We start from the raw sequence: 25,583 nt of genomic DNA on the forward strand, positions 1-25,583 counted from the left end.
CCATGCCCACACACACCAACACACACTGCACAACTGCACACACTAGAAGGTTAATGACACCACACAGCCATACATCACACACCCTACACTTCACAACTACACACAGAGACACCACAGATACTCCTGCCCAGCACACAGCACCACCGGAGCACAGAGATGCCCCCCAACATAGCGCACAAGACACACGTCATAAAATCCCTCAAATACGCCCCCAATACCCACAGCTCACAACCCCCCAACTGTTACACAAACACCACACTGCAATTATGCACACACGCCACAAAAACACCCCCCTCCTCCCCGTTACACACAATGTCACACACACACTTGAGTAGCTGTTGAATGGCATAAAGAGAATGGAACACAGGGCCTGTCCCCTCTAGGGGGCACTGGTTCCCATCCAGCCCCAGGGTGGGGACTGGCTGGCTCAGCGGGGTGGGGAATGGGGCACGGGGCCTGCCCCTCTAAGGGGCACCAACTCCCATCTGGCCCCAGGCACGGGGGCTGACTGGTTCAGGGGCCAGGGCCTTTCACGTCCTTTCCTGGCAGGCGCTCCCAGGGCGATGTGGCCAGGCGAGGGGCCGGAGCCGGCTGAGGAGCCAGGCGAGGAGGGTGACACACCCGAGCCACGCTGGGAGCTGCGGAGCGAGTGCCACGCCCGGCAGTTCTTCGAGGCGGCATTGGAGCTGCGCGGGCAGGGCCAGCTGGTGGACATGACGGTGATGGCCGGCGCCCAGTGGTACCAGGCCCACGGTGTGGTGCTGGCTGCCGTCAGTGCCTTCTTCTGCCAGCGGCTGGTGTGCGGGGCCGCCGGGGAAGTGGACGTGAGCTCACTGGCCACGCCGCGTGGCTGGGAGGCTGTTCTGGATTTCGCCTATACCGGGGCCTTCACTGCCATGCCGGGCACGGCCGGGGAGCTGGTGGCTGCAGCTCAGGCCCTGGGTGCGCCACGGGTGGTGGAGATCTGCCGGAGGATGGGGGACGGGCTGGAGGGGCCAGAGGGCAGGAGCCCAGATGAGGAGCAGTGGGAGACGCTGCAGGGCATGGAGGAGCTGTTCCGAGCCGGGGTGGGCTGTGACCTGGCGCTGACCACTGAAGGAGAGACCTTCCGAGGTGAATGGGGCACCGGCAGAGGTGGGGAGGGGGCAGGGCTGGGCCAGCAGGGGGCTGCGGGTTGGGAATGAGGGGCACCGGCAGGGCTGGGCTAGCAGGGGGTGTAGATCGGGAGTGAGGGGCACTGGGAGAGGTTGGGGGGAGCCCAGGGCTGGGATAGCGAGCACTGAGAGCAGGGCTGGGGTGCAGGTGGCTGCAGGTCCAAAGTGAGAGGCACTGGCAGCGCTGCAGGGGAGCCCAGGGCTGGGCGAGCAGGGGGCTGCAGATTGTGAGTGAGGGGCACCGGCAGCCCTGGGCAGGGAGGAGCCCAGGGCTGGAGTGGCTGGCACTGGAGGCAGGGCTGTGCGACCCGGGGGTGCCTTTGGGGTCTCCATGCCTGACCTCCCCCCTCTCCCCCACAGCTCACCGGGTCGCGCTGAGCTGCGGCTGCGAGTACTTCCGGGCCATGTTCTGCAGCGGGATGCGGGAGGCGCGCCAGGGGGCCGACCCCCTGCCCACGCTCATGGCCCCGACCGACCTGCGCCTGCTGCTGCCCTTCGCCTACTCGGGGACAGTGGCGGGTAGCTGGGCCGAGCTGCTGGGCGCGGCTGAGACCGCCCTGCAGTACCAGGCCTCGGGGCTGCTGGCGCTCTGCCTGGAGGCCCTGCAACGGGCACTGAGCCCGGCCCGCAGCCTGGACCTGCTGGCCTTCGCCCGTGTCTATGACCTGCGCTCGCTGGGCACTGCTGCCCAGGCCTACGCCCTGGCCAACTTCAACGGGGTGGCCCGGTGCCCTGGCTTCCCGGCCCTGCCGCTGGCCGAGCTGCTGGCCCTGCTGGGCTCAGACGAGCTCTATGTGGCCAGTGAGGTGGAGGCCTTCGAAGCTGCCCTGCGCTGGCTGGACGCCGACCGCACCCGCCGCCTGCCCCATGCCGAAGCCATCCTGGCCCGAGTCCGCTTCTCCCTGATGGGCACACGGGAGCTGCGCCGGGTGCGAGCCGCGGACCTGCTGGCACCGCCGGGCCGGCTCTACCAGCTGCTGGTGGCAGCGGTGGCGGACGAGGGGCCCTGCCGTGTGCGCACCCCGGCCGGGGCCCTGGTGATCTGTGGGGGTGAGGGGCTGGCGCCCAGCCTAGCTACCCGCCGCCCCACCCGGGAGCTGTGGTTTGCCCACCGGTTCCGCAGCGGTGTGGGGCTGGTCAAGCAGGTGGAGTGGAGGCGGCTAGGCCAGTTCCCGGACGGGCCACGGTTCCGCCACGCTGCCGCGATGCTGGGCAACATGCTCTATGTGCTGGGCGGGAAGCACTACTACGGGGTGCGGGACACGCTGGCCACGGCCTTCCGGTGAGTGGGACATGTACCGGCCTCTAGGGGGCTCTGAGCAGGGAGGCTGGCCCAGGGGGCGGGGAATGGGGCACAGGGCCTTTCCCATCCAGGGGGCGCCAGCTCCCATCCAGCCCTTATGGGGAGGCTGGCCCACGGGGGCGGGGAATGGGGCACAGGGCCTTTCCCGTCCAGGGAGCACCGGCTCCCATCAGGCCCCAGGGTGGGGGTCTGACTGGTTGGGGTCAGGGGAAGGGATCTGTGGCGGGTGGGGAGATGGGACCAGGGGGGCAGGGAATAGGACCTGAGGTGGGGGTGGGAGGCTGGCTGGGTGGCTGGGGTGGGGAGAATGGGACCTGGGTCTGGCTGGGGTGGGGGTGGGGCAGGGAAGGGATCTGGGGTGGGTGGGGGGCTGGCCGGCCCAGGGGACAGGGAATTGGACCTGGGATGGGCGGGGGACTGTCCGGCCCAGGGAGGCAGAGAATGGGACCTGGGGCAGGCAATGGGGTTCATATGGGGAGTGCCCACCTCACCCCATTGCAGGTACGACCCCGCACAGGACTCCTGGCAGCGCCTGGCCGACATGCCCAGCGCCCGCAGCTCCTTCCCGGCCGTGGGGGTGGCCGGGCGGATTTACGCCCTGGGGGGTAGCTCTGAGGACGCCTACTGCACGGATGGGGTGCAGTGCTACGACCCCCCTGCCGACGCCTGGAGGTGAGGGGGGGGTAGTGCCTGCTTCTGCCCTTGGACGCCTGGGTACCCTTTTCCGTCCAGGGCCCCCACCCCCGCATGGCTGAGCCAAAGTACCCATAACCTGGATATCTGGGGTCCCATTGGCACCAGGCCTGGTAGGGGCCAATAGGGTGCTATGGAGGGGCTGTGGGCATGCCATGGGGGGCTGTCATGGCCGGTGGTAGGGGTGCTATGGGGGGGCATGGTTGGCTGTTTGTTTCTGCTTTTTCCTCTATTTCATTGGCTGATTTTTCTCTTTTCCTTTCTTTTCTCTGCCCCTCCCATGTCCCCCCAGGCCGTGCTCCCCCCTGCCCGCCCCGCTCTGCGGCCATGCCGCCTGCACCTTGGACGGCGCCATCTACGTTTCAGGGGGCTGCGACGGCTCAAGCGAGTGCCGGACCTGGCTGCTGCGGCTGGGCCCGGGGGGCCCCTCGGCCCAGCTGGCCCCCATGCTGGAGGAACGGGCCGGCCACATCATGGAGGCACTGGGGGAGCGACTCTACGTGGCCGGGGGCCTGCGCTGGCACGACGGGGGCTACACCGACCAGCTGGCCTGCGAGGTCTACAGCCCCGCCACAGATGCCTGGGTCCGTCTGAGCCCGCTGCCCCAGGCCCACGTGGGGGGCGCCTCGGCCGTCCTGCAGGGGGAGCTATATGTGCTGGGCGGTTACAGCCAGGAGACCTACCGGGACACCCACCTGGTGCACGCCTACCAGCCGGGGCAGGGGCGCTGGCTGATGCTGGGCACCCTGCCCCAGGCCTGTGCCGACCTGCGGGCCTGCGTCCTACTGCTGCCGCCCGCCCTGCGGGGGGACCCGGCCTGCCTGATGCCTCCCCATGGGACCAGGCAGCCCCTGGCACCTCCACACAGGATGGGGACCCTGCCCCCCACCGAATGGGGGACCCCTCTGAGTCCCACATGGGACAAGGCCCCCCTCTGACCCCCCCATGGGACAAGAACCCCCCTCTGATATCCCCTTTTGACCCCCCCACAGAACAGGGGACCCCTCTGAGCCCCCCATGGGATGAGACCCTCCACAGGACCTGGCAGCCCCCGGCACCTCCGCACAGGAGGGAGAACCTGTCTCCCACAGAACAGGGGCGCCCCCATGGGACAGGTGAGCCCCCAAAACCCCTCAGCGGTATAGGGGAGCCCGGTTTCTCCACATGGGGTGGGGGAGCCCCTCTGACAAGGACCTGACACCTCTCCTTGGGACCCCCCATGAGACAGGGCCTCCCTCGGACACCCCCCGCGGCCCCCTGAGGAGGAGGGGAGGGGGCCAGGAGGGGGCGCTGGCTCCTGGGGCGCGAGTCGGGTCAATAAAGAGGGTTCGGCTCAGCCCCCGCCTGGTCATTCCCCACTCGCGGGGCGCCGCCATGGACCCCACGCAGCGCTTTGGAGGGCCGGGAGCAGGATCCCTCCGCCGAGATGGGGGGCAGAGCTGAGCTCCCCCGCGCCCAGCCAGAACCGGGGGGATTGGGAGCCTGGACTCCGGGGATCAGTCCCAGCTAGGGGGTCCGGGGCCCGGACTCCTGGGCTCTCCCTGAAATCTGAGCCCGGCTCCGGGGGCGGGTCCGGCAGGCTCCTCCCACCAGCTGATCCGGGCACTAGCCGGGCTGGGTGCGGTGCTTCCGGGTGCGCTGCTTCCGGGTGCGCGGCCGGGGGGTAGCGTGGCCCGTGGGAGGATGTGGGGCGGGGGTGAATGCAGGGGAAGGCGCAGCGCAGAAGTGGCGTTGGTCTAGGGAGGGGCTCCATGGGGGCAGGGCTTGGGGGTCTGCTAGGGCCTGGCAGCCCCCCCTGGGCCCTGCTCTGAGCCCCCCCCCTCCTGATCCTCTGATGGGGGAGCCGGGGCAGGTCTGGGACAAGGGGGGGGGACAATGTTCTCCCCCCCACCCCATGGAGTGCGTTGGGGACTGGGAGCTGGGACTCCTGGGTTCTCTCCCGACTCTGGGAGGGGAATGGGGTCTGGTGCTCAGAGCAGCGGGGGCTGGGAGCCAGGACTCCTGGGTTCTCTCCCGGCTCTGAGCAGGAGCGTGGCCTCACTGGGCTCTCGGACTCCTGGGTTCTCATCTCACTCTTCTCTCTCCAGGTGCTGCAGCCATGAAAACTCCGGGTCCCGCCCTCCGCCCCAGCCCTGCCTCCTGCTGGCTGGAGAACCCTTTCCTGGGGGGCCACAGCCCCCTTCTCCCAGCATGGGTAGAGGAGACCAGGGCCCGGCTTCTCCGCCCTCTCCCGCCCTCTGCCCCCTGGCTGAGCTCCCTGACCCCCACGCCCTGCCTGGTGTCTGCCCCCGTCTCTACACCCAGCCGGGTGCCCCTTGCCCCTGGAGGTGAGGATGGGACCCCGGCCCGCAGTGAGGAGCTGGAGCCACCCTGGGTAAGATGGGCACCGGGCACCAACTCATGGTAGCTGTGAAGCACACGGGGCTGCAATTCCACTGTTGACCACCAAAGGGTGTAATCCCAGGGGGAGGGATGCTGGTAGCAGTCAGAGGGAGGGGGTGAAGTGTGTGTGTGTGTGGGGAGATGCTGAGGAGGGGCTGTGGGGTGGAGGGGCTGTAGGGCGTGGTGGTCGGGGTGGTCAAGGCGGGGTCGCTGAGGGGGGACAGTTGGGGTGGGGGTGGTCGGGGCAGGGGGCACTGTGTGGGGTCCCCAGACCCCTGGGTCACCCCCGCTCTCCCCGCAGCGGGCCGACGCTGCCGACCCTTCCGGCTCGCTGCCCCAGTACACCCTGTCGGAGCTGCCGGCCGAGCCAAGCCCGGAGCCCCTGGGGCTGAGGGACCCTAGCGCCCAGCAGCCCCCCGGGAAGGGCCCCCAGCAGCACCTGAGAGAGCACAAGGTAAGAGATGGGGGTGGGGGGCCAGGACTCCTAAGTTCTCTCCCAACTCTGGGAGGGGAGTGGGATGTAGTGGTTACAGCAGGGGGGGTGGGAGCCAGGACTCCTGGGTTCTCTCCCTGGCTATGGGAGGTGAGTGGGGTCTACTGCAAAGATGGGCAAACTATGGCCCCCCGGGCCACATCCTCCCGCGGGACCGTCCTGCCCGGCCTTTGAGCTCCCGGCCAGGGAGGCTAGTCCCTGGCCCCTGCCCTGCCATCCTCCCTCCCCCGCAGCCTCAGCTCGCTGTGCCACCAGCGCTGCCAGGCGGCAAGGCTGCCAGTCCTGCTGCTCTGAGTGGCATGGTAACAGGGTGGAGAGTGGGGGGGTTGGATAAGGGGCAGCTGGGGGGGCAGTCAGGGAGCAGGGGGCAGTTGGATGGGGGGGGCAGTCAGGGAGCAGGGGGCAGTTGGATGGGGAGGGCAGTCAGGGGGCGGGGCCCGGGCTGTTTGGGAAGGCACAGCCTTCCCTACCTGGCCCTCCGTGCAGTTTCGCAATTCTGATGTGGCCCTCGGGCCAAAAAGTTTGCCTATCCCTTGTCTAGTGGATGGGCGGAGGGTGGCTGGGAGCTGGGACTTCTGGGTTCATCCCTGCTCCCTGTTCCCCCCCAGCTGGCCCTGGTGAACCTGGTGTGCTGCTCCCTCGTGGAGGGGTCTGATTTGGGGGCCCCCCGTGGCCCGACGCGTGGGCGCCTGGTGGAGCTGTGCGAGGAGCTGGCCCACCTGGAGCCTGAGTTCATCCTTAAGGTACTGGGGGGTGGGGCTGCTGGCTAGGATGCCTGGGTTCAATCCCCCCATGTACGGGGCAGGGGACAAGCAGTTCGAGTGGGTGGGAGGTGGTCTCCGGTGCCCTATGCCAGGACTTGGGGAGGGGGAGTGTGCTTTAGTGGGTTAGAGCAGGGGAGCTCGGACGCCTGGGTTTGCTCCGGGCCTCAGTTTCCCCTCTCTCCCCACAGGTCGCCCTGTATACGCGCCAGGAGCTGAACATCCGGGCAACAGCCAACTTCCTGCTGGCACTGGCGGCCTGGCTGCCGCCCTGCCGGCCCCACCTGCGCCGCTACTTGTGTGCCTCCCTGCAGCTGCCCTCCGACTGGACCCAGGTGGTGGCGCTCTTCCAGGTACCCGGCTCCTGCCCCAGCTCAACCCCAGTGGCGGGTAGTTCCGCCGGCCAGTGCCACCCCCTGCTGGCCAGCACTGACCCATCTCCCTCTCCCTCACAGAGCCTGGCGGGCACACGGCGCCCCCTGGCCCCGCTGCCCCGCTGCCTCCGCACCGGCCTGGCAGACAAGTTCAAGCAATTTGATGCCTACCAGCTGGCCAAGTACAACTCGTGCAAGAGCCGTGGCAAAGCCAGGGGGCACCCGCGGTCCCGCCAGCCGGGGAGGGAACTCAGGAGTCCTGTGCTCCGGCCCCAGTGCTGCCAGCCAATTCTTCCTCCCGGAGCTGCCTCCCAGAGACTTCTGCCCTGGACGAGGAGATTCCGGCTGCGCCAAGCGTTCGGCAAGCTTCAGACGAAGGTGAGAGGACTGGGGTCTAGTGGTTAGAGCCGGGGGGGCTTGGGATCCAGGACTCCTGGGTTCTGTCCCCTGGTCTGGGAGGGGAGTGGGGTCTAGTGGTTAGAGCAGGGGTCTGGGAGCCAGGACTCCTGGGTTCTCTGCTGATGTCTTCTGCAGTTTGAAAGTGGTCAGCCATCCCAGGAGCCGCGCGAGACGAAGCTCTTTTCCCTGAAGGCGCTGATCCGATGGCTGCATATCTCCAAGCCGGCCCAGCACGTCATGAGTCTGCTGGGCTGCAGGTGAGAGCCCTGGAGAGGGCTCCCAGCCCCTCCTCCTCTCTATCCCCTAAACCCAAGAGGTGGCACAGTACCCAGGAGTCCTGGCTTGCCCTTCGCCCCCTTGTAGGCCCTGCTGGGATCCACCCTGTCTCTGCTGCTCCCCCCTCTCCCCAGGTACCCCTCGGACCTGAGCTCCTTCTCCCGGAGCCACCTGCCAGGGCCCTGGGACCCCGCCCGGGCTGGGACCCGAATGAAACTTCCGCAGCCCCAGACCTGGGACCGACAGCTTAGCCAGCGTGGGAACAAGGCTGCGGTCTGGGAGGAACTGATCGGTAAGGAGGGGCTTCATGGGGTGCTGCGCTTGCCACCAGTGGTGCCCTGAGTGTGTCCAGGTGTCACTGTTAGCTCTTTTCCCAGAGGGTGAGCTAGTGTTGAGTGCAGGGAGACAGGGCATGTGTGGGGCTGGCTGAGCTTGCCGTGGGGCAGGTGGCCAGCCTAGCTGGAGCAGGGTTTGCTCAATGCCGTAACACCCCCGAGGAGAGTCTAGCCTCGGGGCAGAGTGGGGGGCCTGGCACCGGTCTCTGATTGGCCCATGGGCTGGCTGGGTACCACTGTGGCACAAAGAGACTCCATGAGGAGCTGGCCTCTGCCCCCCTTGGCAACGAGGGGCATGCGTGGGGTTAAGGGCCCCCCAGAATGCACCCCCTGGTAGCCACAGGTCTCCCAGCGCCCCCTGGGGGCTGCAGCTGGCCCAGTACCCCTATAAATGTGGCCAGTGGGACCCAGCGCCCCCTGGAAGCAACAGCCAGCTCAGCACCCTTGTGGATACAGCGCCCTCTAGCTGTGGGTGGGGTGGTCTCCTAACCGTGCTTTGGGCTCTGCCTCGCAGACTCGGGGAAGTTGCCATTCATGGCCATGCTCAGGAACCTGCGAAACATCATCCGGGCTGGGGTGAGTGAGCGGCACCACCGGCGAGTGCTCAGCCAGCTGCAGAACAAGGTACGGCCCTGGGGACCCTGATTCTCCCCTCCCGGGTCCCCAGAGCGAGATATGGCTCTGGGGACCCCGAATTCCCCCTCCCCCCCAGGGTCCCCACAGCAAGATACTGCCCAGGAGACCCTGAATTCCCCCCTCCTGGGTCACCAGAGCAAGATACGGCCCTGGGGACCCTGAATTCCCCCTCCCCCCAGGGTCTCCACAGTGGGATACGGCTCCAGGGACCCCGAATTCCCCCACAGGTCCCCACAGTGGGATATGGCTCCGGGGACCCCGAATTCCCCCCCAGGTCCCCACAGCAAGATACTGCCCCAGGGACCCGGAATTCCCCCCCTCTCGGATCCCCAGAGTGAGATATGACCCCAAAATCCCATCCCCCCCCACCCCAAGATGGGATGGCTGGAGTGGGGTGGGGGGCTGCTGGGATCCCCACCTTGACACCCCCCCAATTTCCAGGAGTCCATCATCCGCAGCCGGCAGTTCCCCTTCCGGTTCCTGGCGGCGAATAAAGTCATCCAGGACATGGAGGAGCAGCTGAAGAAGAAAGGTGAGACCGGGGCTGCCAAGCGGTGACACAAATGAATCGCAAGATTAAAAAAAAAATCGCTTTCATGGCAGGTTGAATTGCACCGTTACTGATCGAATAGCAACTGAAACGTATCCTAAATATCTTTGGCTGTTTTCCTCCATTTACAAATCTAGCGATTGCACCCACAATGCAGAAGACAAAGTGTCCGGGGCTCGTGTGAGTTTATTAGTTTTGATTACAAATATTTGCACAGTAGAAAAAGCTACATGTCTCAGCATGAAGGGGCATACAGATGTTTAGCGCATCTGGCACATAAATACCTTGCCATGCTGGCTACAACAGTGCCATGCGAATGCCTGTTCTTACTTTCAGGTGATAATGCTGCCCGTTGATTTACACTATCTCCTGCAACTGTAACAAACCTGTTTGTCTGAGCGATCAGCTGAACAAGAAGTAGGACTGAGCGGACTCTGAGGCTCTCTAAAGTTTTACATTGGCTGGTTTCTGAGCACAGTTATTATTATACATAATTCTCCATTTGTACAGAGATCGCACGACGGCACTTGTATGAGGTGAAGAGAAATATTGGTAATCAAAAATAATCATCTAAAGGGAGCCCTTTGTGTTTTCTGTGTGGTAATTGAAATTGAAACATTTGAAAATGTAGAAAAACAGCCAGAAATCTGATACATTTCAGTTGCTACTCTACTGTTGTTTAACGGTGCGATTAGAACTGCAATGAATCACGATTAATTTTGTTAATTTGTTTTGAGTTAATCACGGGAGTTAACTGTGATTCATTGACAGCACTGAGACCCCGAACAACCAGGGGCAAGAACAGGGATGGGCAAATTTTTGGTCTGAGGGCCACATCTGGGTATGGAAATTGTATGGCGGGCCATGAATGCTCATGAAACTGTGGGTTGGGATGTGGGAGGGGGTGAGGGCGAGGGCTCCGGCTGGGGGTGTGGGCTCTGGAGTGGGGCCAGAAATGAGGAGTTCAGGGTGTGGGAAGGGGTTCCGGGCTGGGGCAGGGGGTTGTGGTGCAGGTGTGTGTGTGAGGGCTCCAGTTGGGGGTGCAGGCTCTGGGGTGGGGATGAGGGGTTGGGGGTACAGGAGGGTGCTCTGGGCTGAGACCGAAGGGTTCGGAGGGCAGGAGGGGGATCAGGGCTGGGGCAGGGGGTTGGGGTGCAGGAGGAGGTCAGGGGTGCAGGCTCCGGGAGGCGCTTACTTCAAGCAGCTCTCGGAAGCAGTGGCATGTCCCCCCTCTATCTCTTACATGAATGTGCAGCCCAGCGGCTCTGCGTGTTGCCCCGTCCGCAGGCGCCACCTCTGCAGCTCCCATTGGCTGTGGTTCCCAGCCAATTGGAGTTGTGGGGGCAGCACTTGGGGTGGGGGCAGTGTACGGAGCACCCTGGTTGCATAGGAGCCAGAGTGGGGACATACCGCTGCTTCCGAGAGCCACATGGAACCAGGCAAGCCCCCAACCCGGCTCCCCTGGCTGGAGCCCCGGAGCGGGGCAAGACCTAGACCCCACTCCCTGACAGGAGCTCAAGGGCTAGATTAAAACGTCTGAAGGGCCGGATGCGGCCCTCGGGCCGTAGTTTGCCCATCCCTGGGCAAGAGGCACAGGCAGAGCTGGGCTAGCAGAGGCTGCGGGTCAGGAGTGAGGGGCACTGTGTGTCTCCCCCCCCCCCCCCACACTTCCAGACAGCCCTTGCCTCTCTAACGTGGAGCTACTGCGGGCGCTGCTGAGGCGCGGAAAGAAGCAGCCGTGGGCCCTGCGCGGGGTGCCGGGGCGACCGTTCTGGACGCGCCGGGAGCTACGCGCGGCCTTGTCCATCCCCATCCTCTTCCGCGCAGTGAAGAGCGAAAAGCAGCGGCTGCAGAAGGCCAGGTGAGAGCCCCATGCTTGGCTCCTGGGAGTGGCCACAGGGGGCTGGGCAGGTGGGGTGCCAGGCTGGGGGGGTGCCAGGTTGCAGGGGGGCTGGGCAGGGGGCAGTGGGGGGGGCTGGGCAGGTGGGGTGCCAGGCTGGGGGGAGTGCCAGGTTGCAGGGGGCCGGGACAGGATGGGGGGGCTGGGTGGGGGGGGCTGGGCAGCGGGCAGGGTGGGGGGCCGGGCAGCGGCTCAGCAGCAGCTTGTGCCCGCCAGGGAGCTGCGCCCCGACCCCGCCCTCCTGGTCCGCTATCACTGGGCCCTGGACGCCGCCATCCGCATCTCTGCCCGGCACAACCTGCCCCCCCTGCCCGGCCGCACCCTCATCCTCTGCTGCACCTCCAATGCCATGACGACGCCCTACCACCGGGCCCGGGAGCTGCGCGGCCTCGGCCCGGAGCCCATGACAGTGAGTCGGGGGGGAGGGGGTAGGCTGCGCTCACCCCCTGGCAGTGCCCTGTGGGGGTGCGGGGCAGGGTGGGGTGCTGCGCTCACCCCTTGGCAGTGCCCGGTGGGTGGGGCCGTGCCCGGCTCACAGTCCCCCATCTCTCCTAGGCACTGGAGGTGGCCCTGTTGCTGGGCCTGATGGGCCGGGCGGTGGCAGAGCGGGCGCGCCTGGTGCTGTATGGCCGCGGCCACTGGGAGGAGGTGCAGGCGCTGGCCGGGTCGCTGCTAGAGAACGTCCAGAGCCTGCACCAGCAGGTCCAGGTGAGAGCCCCTCCTGTCCCTACTCACTCGCTCTCCCCCAGCCCAGCCTGGCTCCGCGTCTCACCCCGTCTCTTCCCCAGGCCACAATGGAGCCGAGCAGCAGCTCCAGCACCATCAGCGACGTCCTCTGGGACCTGGTGGCTCGTGGGGAGCCGGTGAGTCTGGGCTGCGGATCTAGTGTCAGGGGCGCTGGCAGGGCTGGGGGGAGGAAGGGCTGGGCTAGCAGGGGCTGTGGGTGGGGAATGAGGGGCACTGGCAGTGCTGGGGGGTGGGAGGCTGAGCTAGCAGGGGGCTGCGGGTCAGGAGTGAGGGGCACTAGCTGAGGGTGGGGGCACACAGCTGGGCACAGACTGACCGTATCTCCCCCCCTCCCCCCAGGTGGACACCCTGCTCGTGCTGAGCCACAGCTCAGAGGCCCCCCTAGCCGGCCCCGCCCTGCGGCTGGTGCGGGATCGTGTTGCCCCCCACTGCCTTTTCGTGAACCTCTGCCTGGAGCCCTGGGGGTATGAACCCGCCCCACTGTAACCCCTCGGGGGCAAGGACCCCCCCCCCATTCCTTGCCTGTAGCTTGCGGGGTGGGGGCTTCTGGGGCCTTGCCCGGGCTGTTCCCTGGTGGTTTTCGGAGGGGGAGGGGGTATCCCTGGGACTCGGGGGCTGGGGCTGGAGGGCTCCCCATGGCTCTGGGTGAGGGGAGTGGGGATTCCCTAAGGGCGGGGAAGGGGGATCCCCTGGGGGCGGGGGTTCCCTGTGGCTTGGGGGAGGGGTGGGGGCTCCCTGTGGCTCTGGGAGTGTCGGAGCGCCCCACGGCTGAAGCGGCTCTGCCCGTGTTGTTGCAGATGCCAGGGGGGCCCCGCGGACGAGGTGGAGCTGGTTGGGTTCAGTGAGCAGGTGCTCAGGTGAGTCTCCTCCTTACGGGGAGGGGGGCGGGCAGGGGGTGTCATGTGGGCCAGTTTGTAACTGCGTCTTGTGACGGGTTGGATCACAGAAACCCTCTTGGGAGCTGCCACCTGATGTGCCAAGACTACTTCTGCCCCTGGCTTTCCCTGCCAGCTCGGGGTCCCAGCACCCTGTCTTGCTGAGCCAGACACTCCCATCTGCTCCAACATAGACCCAGGGTCTGAATTACTTGCCCCAAAGTTGCAGGTTTACCTGAAAGCAGCTAACAGAAGTGTTCCTGCCTTTAACACTCAGATGCCCAACTCCCAATGGGCTCTAAACCCAAATAAATCCGTTTTACCCTGTATAAAGCTTATGCAGGGTAAACTCATAAATTGTTCGCCCTCTATAACACTGATAGAGAGAGATGCACAGCTGTTTGCTCCCCCAGGTATTAATACATACTCTGAGTTAATTAATAAGTAAAATGTGATTTTATTAAATACAAAAACTAGGATTTAAGTGGTTCCAAGTAGTAACAGACAGAGCAAAGTAAGTCACCAAGCAAAATAAAATAAAATGCGCAAATCTATGTCTAATCAAACTGAATACAGATAATCTCACCCTCAGAGATGCTTCAGTAAGTTTTTTCTCAGACTGGACACCTTCCAGGCCTGGGCACAATTCTTTCCCCTGGTACAGCTCTTGTTCCAGCTCAGGTGGTAGCTAGGGGATTCTTCATGATGGCTCCTCCACCCCCTTTGTTCTGTTCCACCCCTTTATATATCTTTTGCATAAGGCGGGAACCCTCTGTCCCTCTCTGGGTTTCCACCCCCTCCTTCTCAATGGAAAGACACCAGGTTAAAGATGGATTCCAATACTTCATTGCCCACTTGCCAGCACACACTTATACAAGGAGACTTACAGGTAAAACAGAGCCATCTGCAGACAATTGTCCTGGTTAATGGAAGTCATCAAGATTCCAAACCACCATTAATGGCCCACACTTTGCATAATTATAATAGGCCCTCAGAGTTATATTTCCTATTTCTAGTTTCAGATACAAGAGTGATACATTTATACAAATAGGATGATCACACTCAGTAGATTATAAGCTTTGTAATGACGAGACGTTTTGCATGAAGCATATTCCAGTTACATTATATTCACTCATTAGCGTATTTTTATAAAATTATACAGACTGCAACATCCCCCTCCCTCCCCCGCAGGTTCCTGGCCGTGCGTGGCACCTCCCGCCTGCTGGAGCACGTGGGCAGGATGGACGAGATCCACGGACTGCCCCCCCCGCTGGGGGCGCCCCGCAGGCACCCAGAGCTTTCCTCCACATCTCCTGCCCTGACCCCCACCCCCCGGAGCAGGTGAGGGGGCGGCAGGGGCCGGGGCCAGTCCGGGGGGGAGTAGGGACTTATTAGGGGGCAGAGGGGCCCATTGAGGGCGCAGGGAACAGTGGGGGGCCGATGAGGGGGGACAGAGGGGCCTATGGGGGGGGGCAGGGACCGGTGGGAGGCGACAGAGGGGCCCATCGGGGAGCAGGGGCTGGTGGCGGGGTGACAGAGGGGTCCATGAGGGGGGGCAGGGGCCGGTGGGGGGGGGAGAGGGGGGGGCCGGGGGGGCGGGGGCGGGGGGGGGGGGTGGGCTGAGCTGGTCTGGGCTCCCCCGGCCAGGGTTTGATGGGTCCCTCTCCAGGTGGCGCAGCATCCGCGTGTTCATCTCGTCGCCGGTGCGGGACATGCAGGGCGAGCGGGACGTGGTGCTCCGGGCGGTGCTGCCCGCCCTGCGCGCCCGCGCCGCCCCCCACCGCCTGGCGCTGCAGGAGATCGACCTGCGCTGGGGCATCACCGAGCAGGAGGCGCGGCAGGAGCGGTGGGTGCCCACCCTGTAGGCGGAGGGTTCAGCGGGGGGGAAGGGACAGGGCTGCCCAGGGGGGGGGGTACGTGGGGCAATTTGCCCCGGGCCCCGCAGGAGAATGTCGGAGGCTCCCCCCGCCTCCGCCTTCCCCCATCTCCCGGCGCCTCAGCGTGCTGCGTCCAGGAGCTGCCCTGGACAGAGCTAAAGTGGCGTGGCTCCCGCGGGGCCTGAGCTCCTGCTGCGCGGGGCCACGTGGTAAGGGGGCGGGGCTGTGAGCTGCGGCCAAGCGGTTTGAGCTCAGGTCCCGCTGGAGCCACGCCGCTGCAGCGCTGTCCAGGTGGCTCCTGGACACGGCGCACTGAGGCTCCGGGAGAGGAGGGAGGCAGGAGTAAGCGGCATGGTAAGGGGGCGGCGGCCAGGGGGGGTTGGATAAGGGGCAGGGAGTCCCGGGGACAGGGAGGGGGCAGAGGTTCTGGGGGAGGGGCGGTCAGGGGACGGGGAATGGGAGGTTGGATTGTGGGCATTCCGAGGGTCTGTCAGGACTCGGCGGGGGGTGGATAGGGGTCGGGACAGAGAGCAGGGAGGGTTCGGGGGGGGGTGGGGTCCCGGGGTGGTGGTTGGGGAAGTTTTGGGGGGGCGGTCAGGGGACAAGGAGCAGGATGGGTTGGGGATTCTGAGGGGGGCAGGAAGTGGGTGGGGGTTCGGATAGGGGGCAGGGCCAGGCTGTTTGGGAGGCACAGCCTTCCCTACCCTAAAGCTCATTCAGCAGTTTGAGGCTTGCAGACAGCTAGTTAACATAAAGAGCCAAGCTGTTATCTTTTCCCTTAGGGCTGCCATCCCTTTCACTTCTCAAATGCCAAATTATAGTCTACATTTAATTTCAGTGCCATAGGGAGATTCATGTCAGGGGAGGGTAGCTTCATTTAAAATTAGCCACTTTAGATTAACAGTGATAGACCCAAGAGAGCCATGGGGGAGGGATCACACAAGAAGAGCAATATCATACTCCACCTACCTCCTTCCCAACCCTACCAAGGGAGACCCCCTTCCCCTGCATTCCCCGAGGCTCTAGAGGGGTTAATTCATTGGTTCTCAAACTTTTGTACTGGTGACCCCTTTCACAGAGCAAACCTTTGAGTGCAACCCCTCCCCTTATAAATTAAAAACACTTTTTTATATATTTAACACTATTATAAATGCTGGAGGCAAAGCAGGGTTTGAGGTGGGGGCTGACAGCTCGCGACCCCCAGTAATAACCTTGTGACCCCCTGAGGGGTCCCGACCCCCAGTTTGAGAACCCCTGAGTTAATTTAATTTTAGCACCCTGTGTCCATTCACATGCATGTGCTATTTTGAGTATTTCAGTTTTCATAACATAGGCTCATCCCAAATTCTGGAACAAGCTCAAATGCTCAGTTCGTGGAGTATGTACATAGTCTATACTAAAGACAAACCCACAGTAACCGTCTCCAGTTTGTGAGGGACCCTATGGAGCCAGTCTCTAGGAAACAGATAAATTCATGGAGGTTAAGTCCATTAATGGCTATTCGCCAGGATGGGTAAGGAATGGTGTCCCTAGCCTCTGTTTGTCAGAGGGAGGTGATGGATGGCAGGAGAGAGATCACTTGACTATTACCTGTTAGGTTCACTCCCTCTGGGGCACCTGGCATTGACCACTGTCAGTAGACAGGATACTGGGCTGGATGGACCTTTGGTCTGACCCACTATGGCTATTCTTATGTTCTAACCTAAATGAACCCAAAGTTATGGAGTCAAGGAAACCAGCAGAGTATCAGAAACCTGGAAAAATCTCTGACTGGATGGGCTCAGGCGTTTAGTCACAAGCTGAGGTGGATCAAAAGTTTTGGATTTTTTTAAGCAGATTTTTTTTATTGTTTCTTTAAACAATTAACACAGCAAGCAGCAAATATTTGGCCACACACTTCTGAAACCCCGAACCATGTTCAGGTTTTGGCAGACTAATTTCAGCTTTTCAATTAAAAAACCCACAACAAATTTTGAAGGAAAGCAGACATTGTCCGTGATTTTTTTCTGCTTTTTAAAAACCCCTAGTTTTTGATCCAAAAAAAGTTTTGAAGGAAACTATTTGTCCAACCCTTTTAATGAGCTTTAGTGCCTTTTAGCACTCAAAACTGGGTTTGTGCGGAGATGTGGAAGGTTTTTAAATGTTTATTTTTCCCAGGGCCACCGGGGGGGGGGCAAGTGGGGCAATTTTCCCCAGGCCCTGCAGGGGCCCCCACGAGAATATAGTATTCTATAGTATTGCAACTTTTTTTTTTATGGAAGGGGCCCCTGAAATTGCTTTGCCTCAGGCCCCCTGAATCCTCTGGGTGGCCCTGGGAAGGGGGGTGTCTTGCTGCAGGGAGTGGGGCAGGGGGTGCTGTGCTGAGAGGAGTCTGGGGGGAACCGTGCTGTGTCGGGGAGCTGGGTGGTGCCATGCTGGGGTGGGGGGCCCCCCCTTGGTGCTGACCCTGGTCTCTTTCCCCATACAGGCAGCTGGAACTGTGCCTCTCGGAGGTGGCTCGGAGCCAGCTCTTCGTTGGCATTTTGGGGGAGCGTTACGGCTATGTACCCCGAGAATACTCCCTGCCGGACGCCCCCCAGTACGAGTGGGTAAGCACTGCCAGCACCCTGTCAGTTGTATCGGGGTTGGGGGGACAAGAAGACAGTGCCCCTTGCACCCAGCTGGTGGCTGACACCGCCCTGCAGCCCCCTCGCCTGCCGGAACCTGTTGGAAGTGGGATTTTGCTTTATTTACTCTGGACGATTGGGTGTAGTGCTGCAGCCTCCCTCGCCCAGTCTGCCCAGTCGCTATACTGGTGGGACGGGGCACCCTGCACAGCCGCCTCCGGTACCTACTGGCATTGCCGTTCTGCCACCTCACCCATGTCCCTGTGTTGAGTCACACCTCTCAGGACTGGACAGCCTGGGGAGTGGCCTGCAATAATGGGCGCGAGGCATGGTGATGTCTTTTCCATGGCCAGATGATGTGCTGCTCTCACTACGCCAGGGAGGGTTCCAGTAGTTGGTGAAATTGGTGTAGTGGTGACATCGCTCCCACCAGGACAGTATAAAGCCACTGGAGGGGTTATTCTGTCAGCCCATGCCTGGCTTCATAGCACGTCGGAGCCTGCCAGGGTGTCCTGTACCCCGGGGTAGAGACAGAGCTTGGGTGTCTCAGAATAGTGCTGGTGGGAACAGTAGGATCCCTTCTGGTGATGGGGTGAAGCACAGGAGAGGGTGCAGGCCTGTAAACATGCTGCCTAGTTTCACGCTACAGAAGTGTTGCATCCAGGGACGGGAGCCTCAGAGGTGGCCAAGGTCAATGGGAATCCCCCAGTTCCGCTGAGGTTGGTGGGTGTGTTGGGATCCAGGCTCACCTCAGCACAAAGCTCTTTGTGGCTGGCGCTGGCCTGGGCCTGCTGGCCGTGTCCACTCAGCGTGGGGCTCACAGACGCACGGACCCATGGTGGAGACCAAGACCTCCCCAGCCTTCCGGTTGGGGGAAGCCGGGCATCCCACTTCACAATGGCCCAGGCGTGTTTCTTCCCCATGATGCCTGTTAGTCTAACCCTGCCTGAGAGCTGTTCTGCCTGTGGGCTGGCCTTCGCTTCGTGGCACGACCGGTGGGAGCGGTGGGATCCCTCCGGGTAACAGTCTCGATCCCACCACTTGGGGGCTGATGATGGAGTCCGGTGTGCCGTCGCTGCAGGTGAAGTCGTATCCTCGGGGCCGCTCCATCACCGAGCTGGAGGTCATGCAGTTCCTCAGCAGTCGGCGCGACTCCGGTTCTGCTGCCCAGGCGTTCTTCTACCTCCGCGAGCCAGATTTCCTTGGGTAACTCTGCACCCTTTCCCCTCTAGGGGGTGCCGGCTCCCATCCAGCCCCATGGCAAGGATTGGCTGGCTTAGGGGGAAGAGGCAGGGAATGGGACATGGGGCCTTTTCCCTCTAGTGGACACCGATCCAGACCCATGGTGGGGGGCTGCTTGGCTCAGGGGGATGGAGAACAGGGCCTTTCCCCTCTAAGGGGTGCCGATCCAGCCTCATGGTAGGGGACTGGGGAACGGGGCTTGTCCCTTCTAGGGGGTGCTGATCCGGCCCCAGGGTGGGGTACTGGTTGGCACAGGGGGGGCGGGGAACGGGACATGGGGCCCCTGACCTGTCTGTGGTGGGGCAGGTCCGTGCCGGAAGCCTGGAGGGCAGATTTCGTGGCAGAGTCAGAGGACGCTCAGCACCGGATGGCAGATCTGAAGGGGCATCTGGGCCAGCACCTGGGGGTGGCATCTGTCAGCAGGTAATGGGCCAGGAGATTGGTGGGTGCGGTGGGATTGCTGGGCCCCACAGTATCTCCCTCATGGCTTTGCTCTCTCCCCCTAGGTACTCCTGCCAGTGGGGCGGCGTGGCCCAGGGCCGGCCGTATGTCAAGGGGCTGGAGGAGTTTGGGGCCAGGGTGCTGCAGGATCTGTGGGGCGCCCTCCAACGCCAGTTCCTCCAGGTAACGCAACTCGCTGTCCCTGGCGGGGAGGGAGTGGGGCCTAGCGGTTAGAACGGAGGGTGCTGGGAGCCCAGACTCCTGAGTTCCATGCTGACGCCTGTCTCTGCCCCCCACCTCCAGGCTGAGTTGGAGCCCCCTGGGGGCGAGGAGGAAGAGGGGCAAGAGCTGCAAGATGCCTTCCAGGACTTCCAGCAGCGCCAGTTCTATGCCCGGGGCAAGCTGCTGGGCGCCGTGGCCGGGCGGGTGCGTGAGGGCCGGCCCCCCCGCCGCGGGGCAGGGGGCCCTCTCTACGTGGTGACGGGTGCACCTGGTGATGGCAAGACTGTCTTCATGGTGAGGCCGGGGGGAGGGGTCTGCATGGGGCCTGAGGGGAGGGGCCTTGGGGCACCCAATGGGCAATGGGGGGAGGGGGTCTGGTGGCAGAAAGGGGCGGGGCTTGGTGATGGATTGTAGGCAGGGCCTGCAGGGGGCGGGGTGTGGGTCTGCTGCATAAAGCCTGGTGGGAAGGGCCTGAAGGAGGGGGCGGGACTTGGGGGCCAGGAGGGGGTGGGGTCAGGTCTGTTGCATTAGGCCAGGTGAGTGGGGCCTGGAGGAGGAGGAGGGGCTGGAGTGGGTGGGGTCTGGCTGTGCTGGGTTGTGGTGAGAGGGGCCTGGAGAGGCCCCGCCCCCAGCTGACTCACTGTCCCTTCCCCAGGCGGCGCTGGCGCGGGAGCTGAGCGCCCATCCCCCGGCCTGGGACGCCTCCCCCACCCGCTGCCTGGTCGTCTCCCACTTCACCGGGGCCCGGCCGGACCAGGCCAGCGCCAGGGTAGTGCTGAGCCAGTTGTGTGCCTGCCTGAGCCGTCTGCTGGGCCAGACGGCCCCGCCCCCTGCCAGCTACAGGTCAGGATGCCAGGGTTCCCTCCTGGCCCTGGGTAGGAGTGGTATCTAGTGGTTAGAGCAAGGGTGTGGGGGGGCTGGGAGCAAGGGTGTGGGGGGGCTGGAAGCCAGGACTCCTGGGTTCCCTCCTGGCACTGGGTGGGAGTGGGATCTAGTGGTTAGAGCAGGGGGTCTGGGACCTAGGACTCCAGGATTCTCTCCCAGCTCTGGAGGGAAGTGGGGTCTAGGGGTTAAAGCTGGGGGGCTGGGTGCCCTAGGATGCCTGGGTCCCATCCCTGCCTGTCCATTGCAGGGGGCTGGTGTGCTGTCTGGAGTCCCTCCTGCCCGCGGTGGCCGGGTCGCTCCGGGCAGCCCAGCGCCTGGCCGTGCTGCTCGATGGGGCTGACCAGATCCACGGGGACAGTGGGCAGCCCGTCTCCGACTGGATCCCGGTGCGGCTGCCCCCGGTAAGTCGAGCCCCCCCTGCCCGTGGGACCCCCCCTCCCGCCAACCCCACCACCCGCTCAGCTCCTCTCTTCTCCCCCCAGCGCGTGAGCCTGGTTCTGAGCATCGGCGAGGGCTCCGGACTCCTGGATTCCCTACAGCGACGGGCGGACACAGTCATCATCCCCCTGGGGTCCCTGGACCCCTGCGACCGGGCTGGGCTGGTCCGTCGGGACCTCGCCCTGTACGGCAAGAAGCTGGAGGAGACGGCCTTCAACAACCAGGTGGGGAGGTGCCCGGATCCCTGGGTCCTCTGGCGGGGGCGTGGAGTCTAGTGGTTAGAGCGGGGGGGGCTGGGAGCCAGGACTCCTGGGTTCTATTCCAGCGCTGGGAGGGGAGTGAGGTCTAGTGGTTGGAGCAGGGGTGGATTGGGGGTCGGACTCCTGTGTTCTCTCCTGCTCTGGTTGGGTGGGGCAGGGGCACTGGCTTTCGCCCAGGGACTCCCTGCCTGCTGAGACCCCGTCTGTCTCTCTGCAGATGCGGCTGGTGCTACTGAAGCGCGGTGCCCGGCAGCCCCTCTACCTGGCGCTGCTCACCCAGGATCTGCGAGCCTTCACCGTCTATGAAAAGGTGCCTCAGCCCCGCAGGGAGACCCAGTCATCTGGGCTGGTGGTGCAGGGCTTCGCCTTCTAGGGACCCTGGGGGAGGGACCGGAACGGAAGGGGACCCAGGCATCCCAGCTGACGACACAGATCTGTTCCCGCAAGGGACCCCAAGGGAGAGGCCAGGATGGAAGGGGACCCAGGCATCTGAGCCACCGGCGTGGGTTTCTGCCCTCTAGGGACCCCAGGGGAGGGATGGGGACAGAAGGGGACCCAGGCATCCCGGCCCTGGCACGGGGCTCTCCGGTCCCCTCAGGGTCCTGTGTCCCTCCCTCCAGGTCTCGGAGAGGATCCAGACGCTGCCCCCAGCGCTGCCTGCCCTGCTCCAGCACATGCTGGGCTGCCTGGAGCAGGAGCACGGGGCCGAGCCAGTGGCCATAGCCGTCGCTGCCCTCTGGGCCAGCAAAGATGGTAAGAGACAGCTCGAGGTGCTGGGGGGTGTTAATCGGCATTGCTACCAGCTGCTGTGCCCCAGAGCTGGCTGCATCTCAGCACCAGGCGAGTCGTCCCTGGGATGGGAGTCCCTGGAGATGTGTCCCTGACCCTCACTCCTCTGTCCTCTGCAGGCCTGCTGGAGCGCGATCTCCTCGCCGTGCTCACCATGTGGAGGGAGCTGAGCGGGGTGCCTGTCACCTGGGAGGGAGGCATGGCTGCTGGGGGCCGCGCAGCGACCATCCCCAAGGCCCCGATCTATTCCCTGATGAGGAGCCTGAGGGGGTGAGTGGGGGCCAGGGCGCCTGGGTTCTCTCCTGGCCGGGGGAGGGGAGTGGGGTCTAGTGGTAAGAGAAGGAGGGCTGGGAGCCCAGACTCCTGGGTTCTCTCGGGCTCTGGGAGGGGAGTGGGGGTTGGGGGCTGGGATCCCGGATGCCTGGGTTCTCTCCGGGCTCTGGCAGGCTCCCAGGACCTGGCGCCAAGCTCTGTCGCAGTCCGTCGCTGGCCGGAATCTAGTGTTCTCTGTCCCCCGTCTGTCCCCTCAGGCTGGCGGGGGTGTGTGGGGCCCCCTCGGAGGCCACTGGCTCGCTGCTCCACCTCTGCGGTGCCCCCCTGCGGACGGCGGTGGAACGGCGCTACCTGAAGGAACCGGGCCTGGAGCGAGCGGCTCACGCTCTGATAGCAGGTCAGGAGGTCGCCCCGTGGGGGGCCCTGGAGTGGTGTCTGGGCTGGGCCTGTGACCCCCCCCCCGGCCAGGGGGTGCTGAGCATTGTGAGTGACAGTCTCCCCCACATCCCCAGCTCATCTCTGGAAACTCTGCGACCCGGACGTCTCCCGGAGCTTCCAGGGCAGCGAGGCTGGGCCCCTGGCGGCTCTGCCCTACCACCTGGTGGGTATGGGGCACTGGGGGGCGGTGGGGAGGGGGAGCTGGGTGAGGGCAGGGCTTGGCAGGGGGCAGGATTGGGCGGGTGGGGTGAGATGGGGAACTCGGAAGTGGGTGGGCAGAGGCTGGGCAGGAGCAGGGCTGGGTGGGGGGCTGGGCATAGGGTGGGGTGAGGCGGGAGGCAGGGGGTGGGGCTTAGCGTAGCAGGGGCTGGGGCTGGGTGGGCAGCACCCCTGAGTGACCCCGCTGTCCCGACAGGTCTGCGCTGGACGCCCCGACCTCCTGGGCTCCCTTCTGACGGACCTGCGCTTCGTGGCCGCCCACGTCCGCCTGGGGCTGCTACCTGTGCTGGGCCAGGCCTATGCCCTGCACGGTGAGCGGGGTGGCCTGGGGGTGGGGGGCACCTCCGGGGGCTGCTAGTCGGGAGCCAGCCCTGTGCGGAGTGGGGGCTGTCCACAAGAGTATGGGAAGGGGGGGCGGCTGCTGTGGGGTCCTGGGAGGCTGGGGGCTGCCGTTGGGGGAATGGGAGGCATGTCAGTGCTGCTGGGGGCGCTCCCAGTGGGGCTGGAGGCTGCCGGGGGGAATGGGAGGTGTGGGGGGGCTACCAGGGGCTGAAGTAGGGGTGCTGGGGGGCTCCCAGGGTGCTGGGGGCTATTGTGCCCCTGACACAGATGTCTCTCCCCACAGCTGGCAGCGCCCAGCCCCCGGGCGAGGTGGGCGCGTTCCGGGCGATGGTGCAGGCAGGCGCGGCACTGCTTTCTGAGAACCCATCGCTCCTAGCCCAGCTGGCAGCCAACGCGCCTGATGGCTCCTCGCTGGGCGCCCAGGCCCAGGCCCTGGCCCCCCCGGAGGGGCGCCTGCTGCTCTGGCGCAACAAGGCCCAGGACGCCCCTCACCCTGACAGGTAACGGGGCCGCCGTGGGTGGGAGGGCCCCTGCCCTTCCTTCCGCCTCTGGATGCCTGCCCCTCCTCCCAGGTGCCCACCTGCTCCTCCCCATGACCCCCTCCCCATCACCCCTCCCATCCACCCCCCAGGCACCCACCTGCTCCTCCCCATGACCCCCTACCCATCACCCCTCCCGCCCAGCACCCGGGCCTCACCACCAGGCCTCACCACGGGCCCCGTGCGCCTGCCCTCTAGGGCTCCCACTCAGCTGGGCTCCGGCCCTGCTCCCGGCTGAGTTGGTCCACGGCCTGGGGTGCCTGTGCTGGGTTGGGGGGACCCTCCTGTGACCTGGGGGGGATGGGGTGTGTGGGTCCCACGGACTGCGGGGGAGGGGCTGCAGGGCTGGGAGCCTGGCAGGGGGGGGCTGCGTATCTCTTCCCTGGGGGAGGGGAGGGGCTGGGTCCCTGTGGGACTGGGGGGCTCCATTGGGGGAGGGGAGGGGTCCCTGGGGGGCACGGTGTCCTGGGTGGGGGTGCTGCCTGTCTCCGAGCTCTGGGGGTGGGCAGCACTGGGTTCCTGTCCGCTCCTGGGCCTCGTTCCCCCCTGATCTCCTCCCCCTACCCCCAGCGTCGCCCTGGCCCTGCCCACGTCCCCCACCTGTGTGGCCATCTCCCCCTGCGGGCGCCAGGCTGCCGTGGGCAGCACCGATGGGACCCTGTACCTGCTGGACATGCAGAGTGGCCAGGTACCGGGGGAGAGGGCAGGGCAGATTCAGGGGATCTCTTGCCATGGGAGGACACTGTGGGGCTGGTTGGTTTGGGAGCAGGGGCAGGATAGGGAGGCGGGGGGGCAGGGTGGGGAAGTGGGGACAGGCCGGGGGCAAGCTGGGGGCTGGACAAGCTGGGGGGCAGGGGAAGCCGGTGGACCGGCAGGGGGCTCTGCAGTCTCACCCCCGCCCTTCCCCCCAGGAGCTGAAGACCCTGCTGAGCGGTGGCGCTGGGTTCTCGGCCTGCGTTTTCCTGGCTGATGGGACCCTCTGCCTGGGCACCTTCGCTGGGGGACTGGAGACCTGGGGCCTGCATGAGGGCAGCAGGTACTGCCAGGGGGGCTGCCCCTCTGGGGGCGCTGGCTGTGGTCCGGCCCGGGGGGCAGTGGGGTCCGGCCCGGGGGGCAACGGTGGGGACACCACATTAATCTCTCTCCCTTCCAGGCTCCTGGCTACTGATGCTCACCAGGCCCAGGTCACAGGCTGCTGCGTCAGCCCTGATCGCAGACAGCTGGCCAGCGTCTCCCTGGATGGGCACCTGAAGGTACCGGCTATAGTCACTGCCCCCTCTCCCCCCCGCTTTAATCACTAGCCCCTACTCCTCTCCCCCAGCCAGGAGAGAATCCAGGTGTCGGGGCACCTGGCACCTGTTCTGACCCGCTGTTCCTGTCTCTCCCAGCTGTGGGACTCTGCCCAGGGGCACCTGACCTGGGAGCTGGATCTCTCCTGCCCCTTGAACTGTGCTGCCTTCCACCCCGACGGGCAGCTGGTGGCCACCGGGGGCTGGGACGGCGCTGTGACCATCCTGGGCCTGCAGAACCGGAGTGTGAGCTCGGTATGGGTCAGGAGGGGCAGGGCTGTGCTTTGAGGGGCTATGGGTCGGGAGTGAGGGGCACTGGCAGGGCTGGGGGCCCAGGGCTGGACTAGCAGGGGCTGCGGGTTGGGAGTGAGGGGCACCGGTGGGGCAGGCTGGGCTGTGACTCTGGCTCCCCCTGCAGGTTCTTTCAGGCCATGACACTTCCGTCCGCGCCGTGTCCTTCTCCCCTGCGGGCACCATGCTGGCGTCCGGCTGCCTGGCCGGGACAGTGCATCTTTGGTCCTGGCGGGAGGTCGTGAGCCTGGTCACGTTCCCAGCACACCAGGGCTTCGTCTCCGAGATCAAGTTTCTCTCTGGGGGCCAGGTCCTCCTCACGGCGGGCGAGGACTCGAAGGTGCTGTGGGTCAGGAGTGAGGGGCACTGACAGGGCTGGAGGGCAGGGTTGGGCTAGAAGGGGCTGCGGGTCGGAAGTGAGGGGCACCGGTGGGGAGGGGGGCAGGGCTTGGCTAGAAGGGGCTGCGGGTCGGAAATGAGGGGCACCGGCGGGGAGGAGGGCTGGGCTAGCAGGGGCTGCGGGTCGGGAGGGGCACTGGTGGAGGTGGGGGGGG

General features: G+C 64.7%; 2 protein-coding genes across 4 annotated transcripts; both read left to right on the plus strand.

Moving 5' to 3' along the window:
* The first annotated feature begins 563 nt into the window (after window positions 1-563).
* Window positions 564-4,088, plus strand: KLHL33 (kelch like family member 33). Its single transcript, XM_026659230.1, has 4 exons — window positions 564-1,113; window positions 1,515-2,436; window positions 2,959-3,129; window positions 3,443-4,088. Exons 1-4 carry the CDS (start codon window positions 564-566, stop codon window positions 4,086-4,088), a joined length of 2,289 nt encoding a protein of 762 aa, XP_026515015.1.
* Window positions 4,089-4,758: 670 nt separating this feature from the next.
* TEP1 (telomerase associated protein 1) lies at window positions 4,759-25,432 on the plus strand. Of its 3 annotated transcripts, none has more exons than XM_026659209.2 (38): window positions 4,759-4,798; window positions 5,238-5,524; window positions 5,834-5,986; window positions 6,634-6,768; window positions 6,978-7,139; window positions 7,242-7,538; window positions 7,695-7,816; window positions 7,970-8,127; window positions 8,685-8,794; window positions 9,248-9,338; window positions 11,031-11,217; window positions 11,473-11,665; window positions 11,812-11,964; window positions 12,045-12,119; window positions 12,343-12,467; window positions 12,801-12,860; window positions 14,070-14,219; window positions 14,548-14,724; window positions 17,223-17,343; window positions 18,443-18,567; window positions 18,910-19,026; window positions 19,110-19,227; window positions 19,348-19,560; window positions 19,922-20,109; window positions 20,399-20,552; window positions 20,634-20,813; window positions 21,067-21,159; window positions 21,470-21,602; window positions 21,758-21,908; window positions 22,169-22,308; window positions 22,424-22,512; window positions 22,765-22,879; window positions 23,194-23,410; window positions 24,020-24,137; window positions 24,361-24,485; window positions 24,603-24,702; window positions 24,838-24,993; window positions 25,157-25,432. In XM_026659209.2, exons 2-38 carry the CDS (start codon window positions 5,249-5,251, stop codon window positions 25,397-25,399), a joined length of 5,520 nt encoding a protein of 1,839 aa, XP_026514994.1. In that variant the 5' UTR covers window positions 4,759-4,798; window positions 5,238-5,248; the 3' UTR covers window positions 25,400-25,432. The 3 variants fall into 3 exon arrangements, with proteins under 3 accessions (XP_026514994.1, XP_026514995.1, XP_026514996.1); XM_026659210.2 differs by having other exon boundaries at window positions 4,767-4,783; XM_026659211.2 differs by lacking the exons at window positions 4,759-4,798; window positions 5,238-5,524; window positions 5,834-5,986; ... (1 more) ...; window positions 6,978-7,139; window positions 7,695-7,816 and having other exon boundaries at window positions 7,245-7,538.
* Window positions 25,433-25,583: the final 151 nt, after the last annotated feature.

This window comes from Terrapene carolina, unplaced genomic scaffold, assembly GCF_002925995.2.
Source record: "Terrapene carolina triunguis isolate 2854851 unplaced genomic scaffold, T_m_triunguis-2.0 Scaffold612, whole genome shotgun sequence".
NCBI lineage: Eukaryota > Metazoa > Chordata > Testudines > Emydidae > Terrapene > Terrapene triunguis.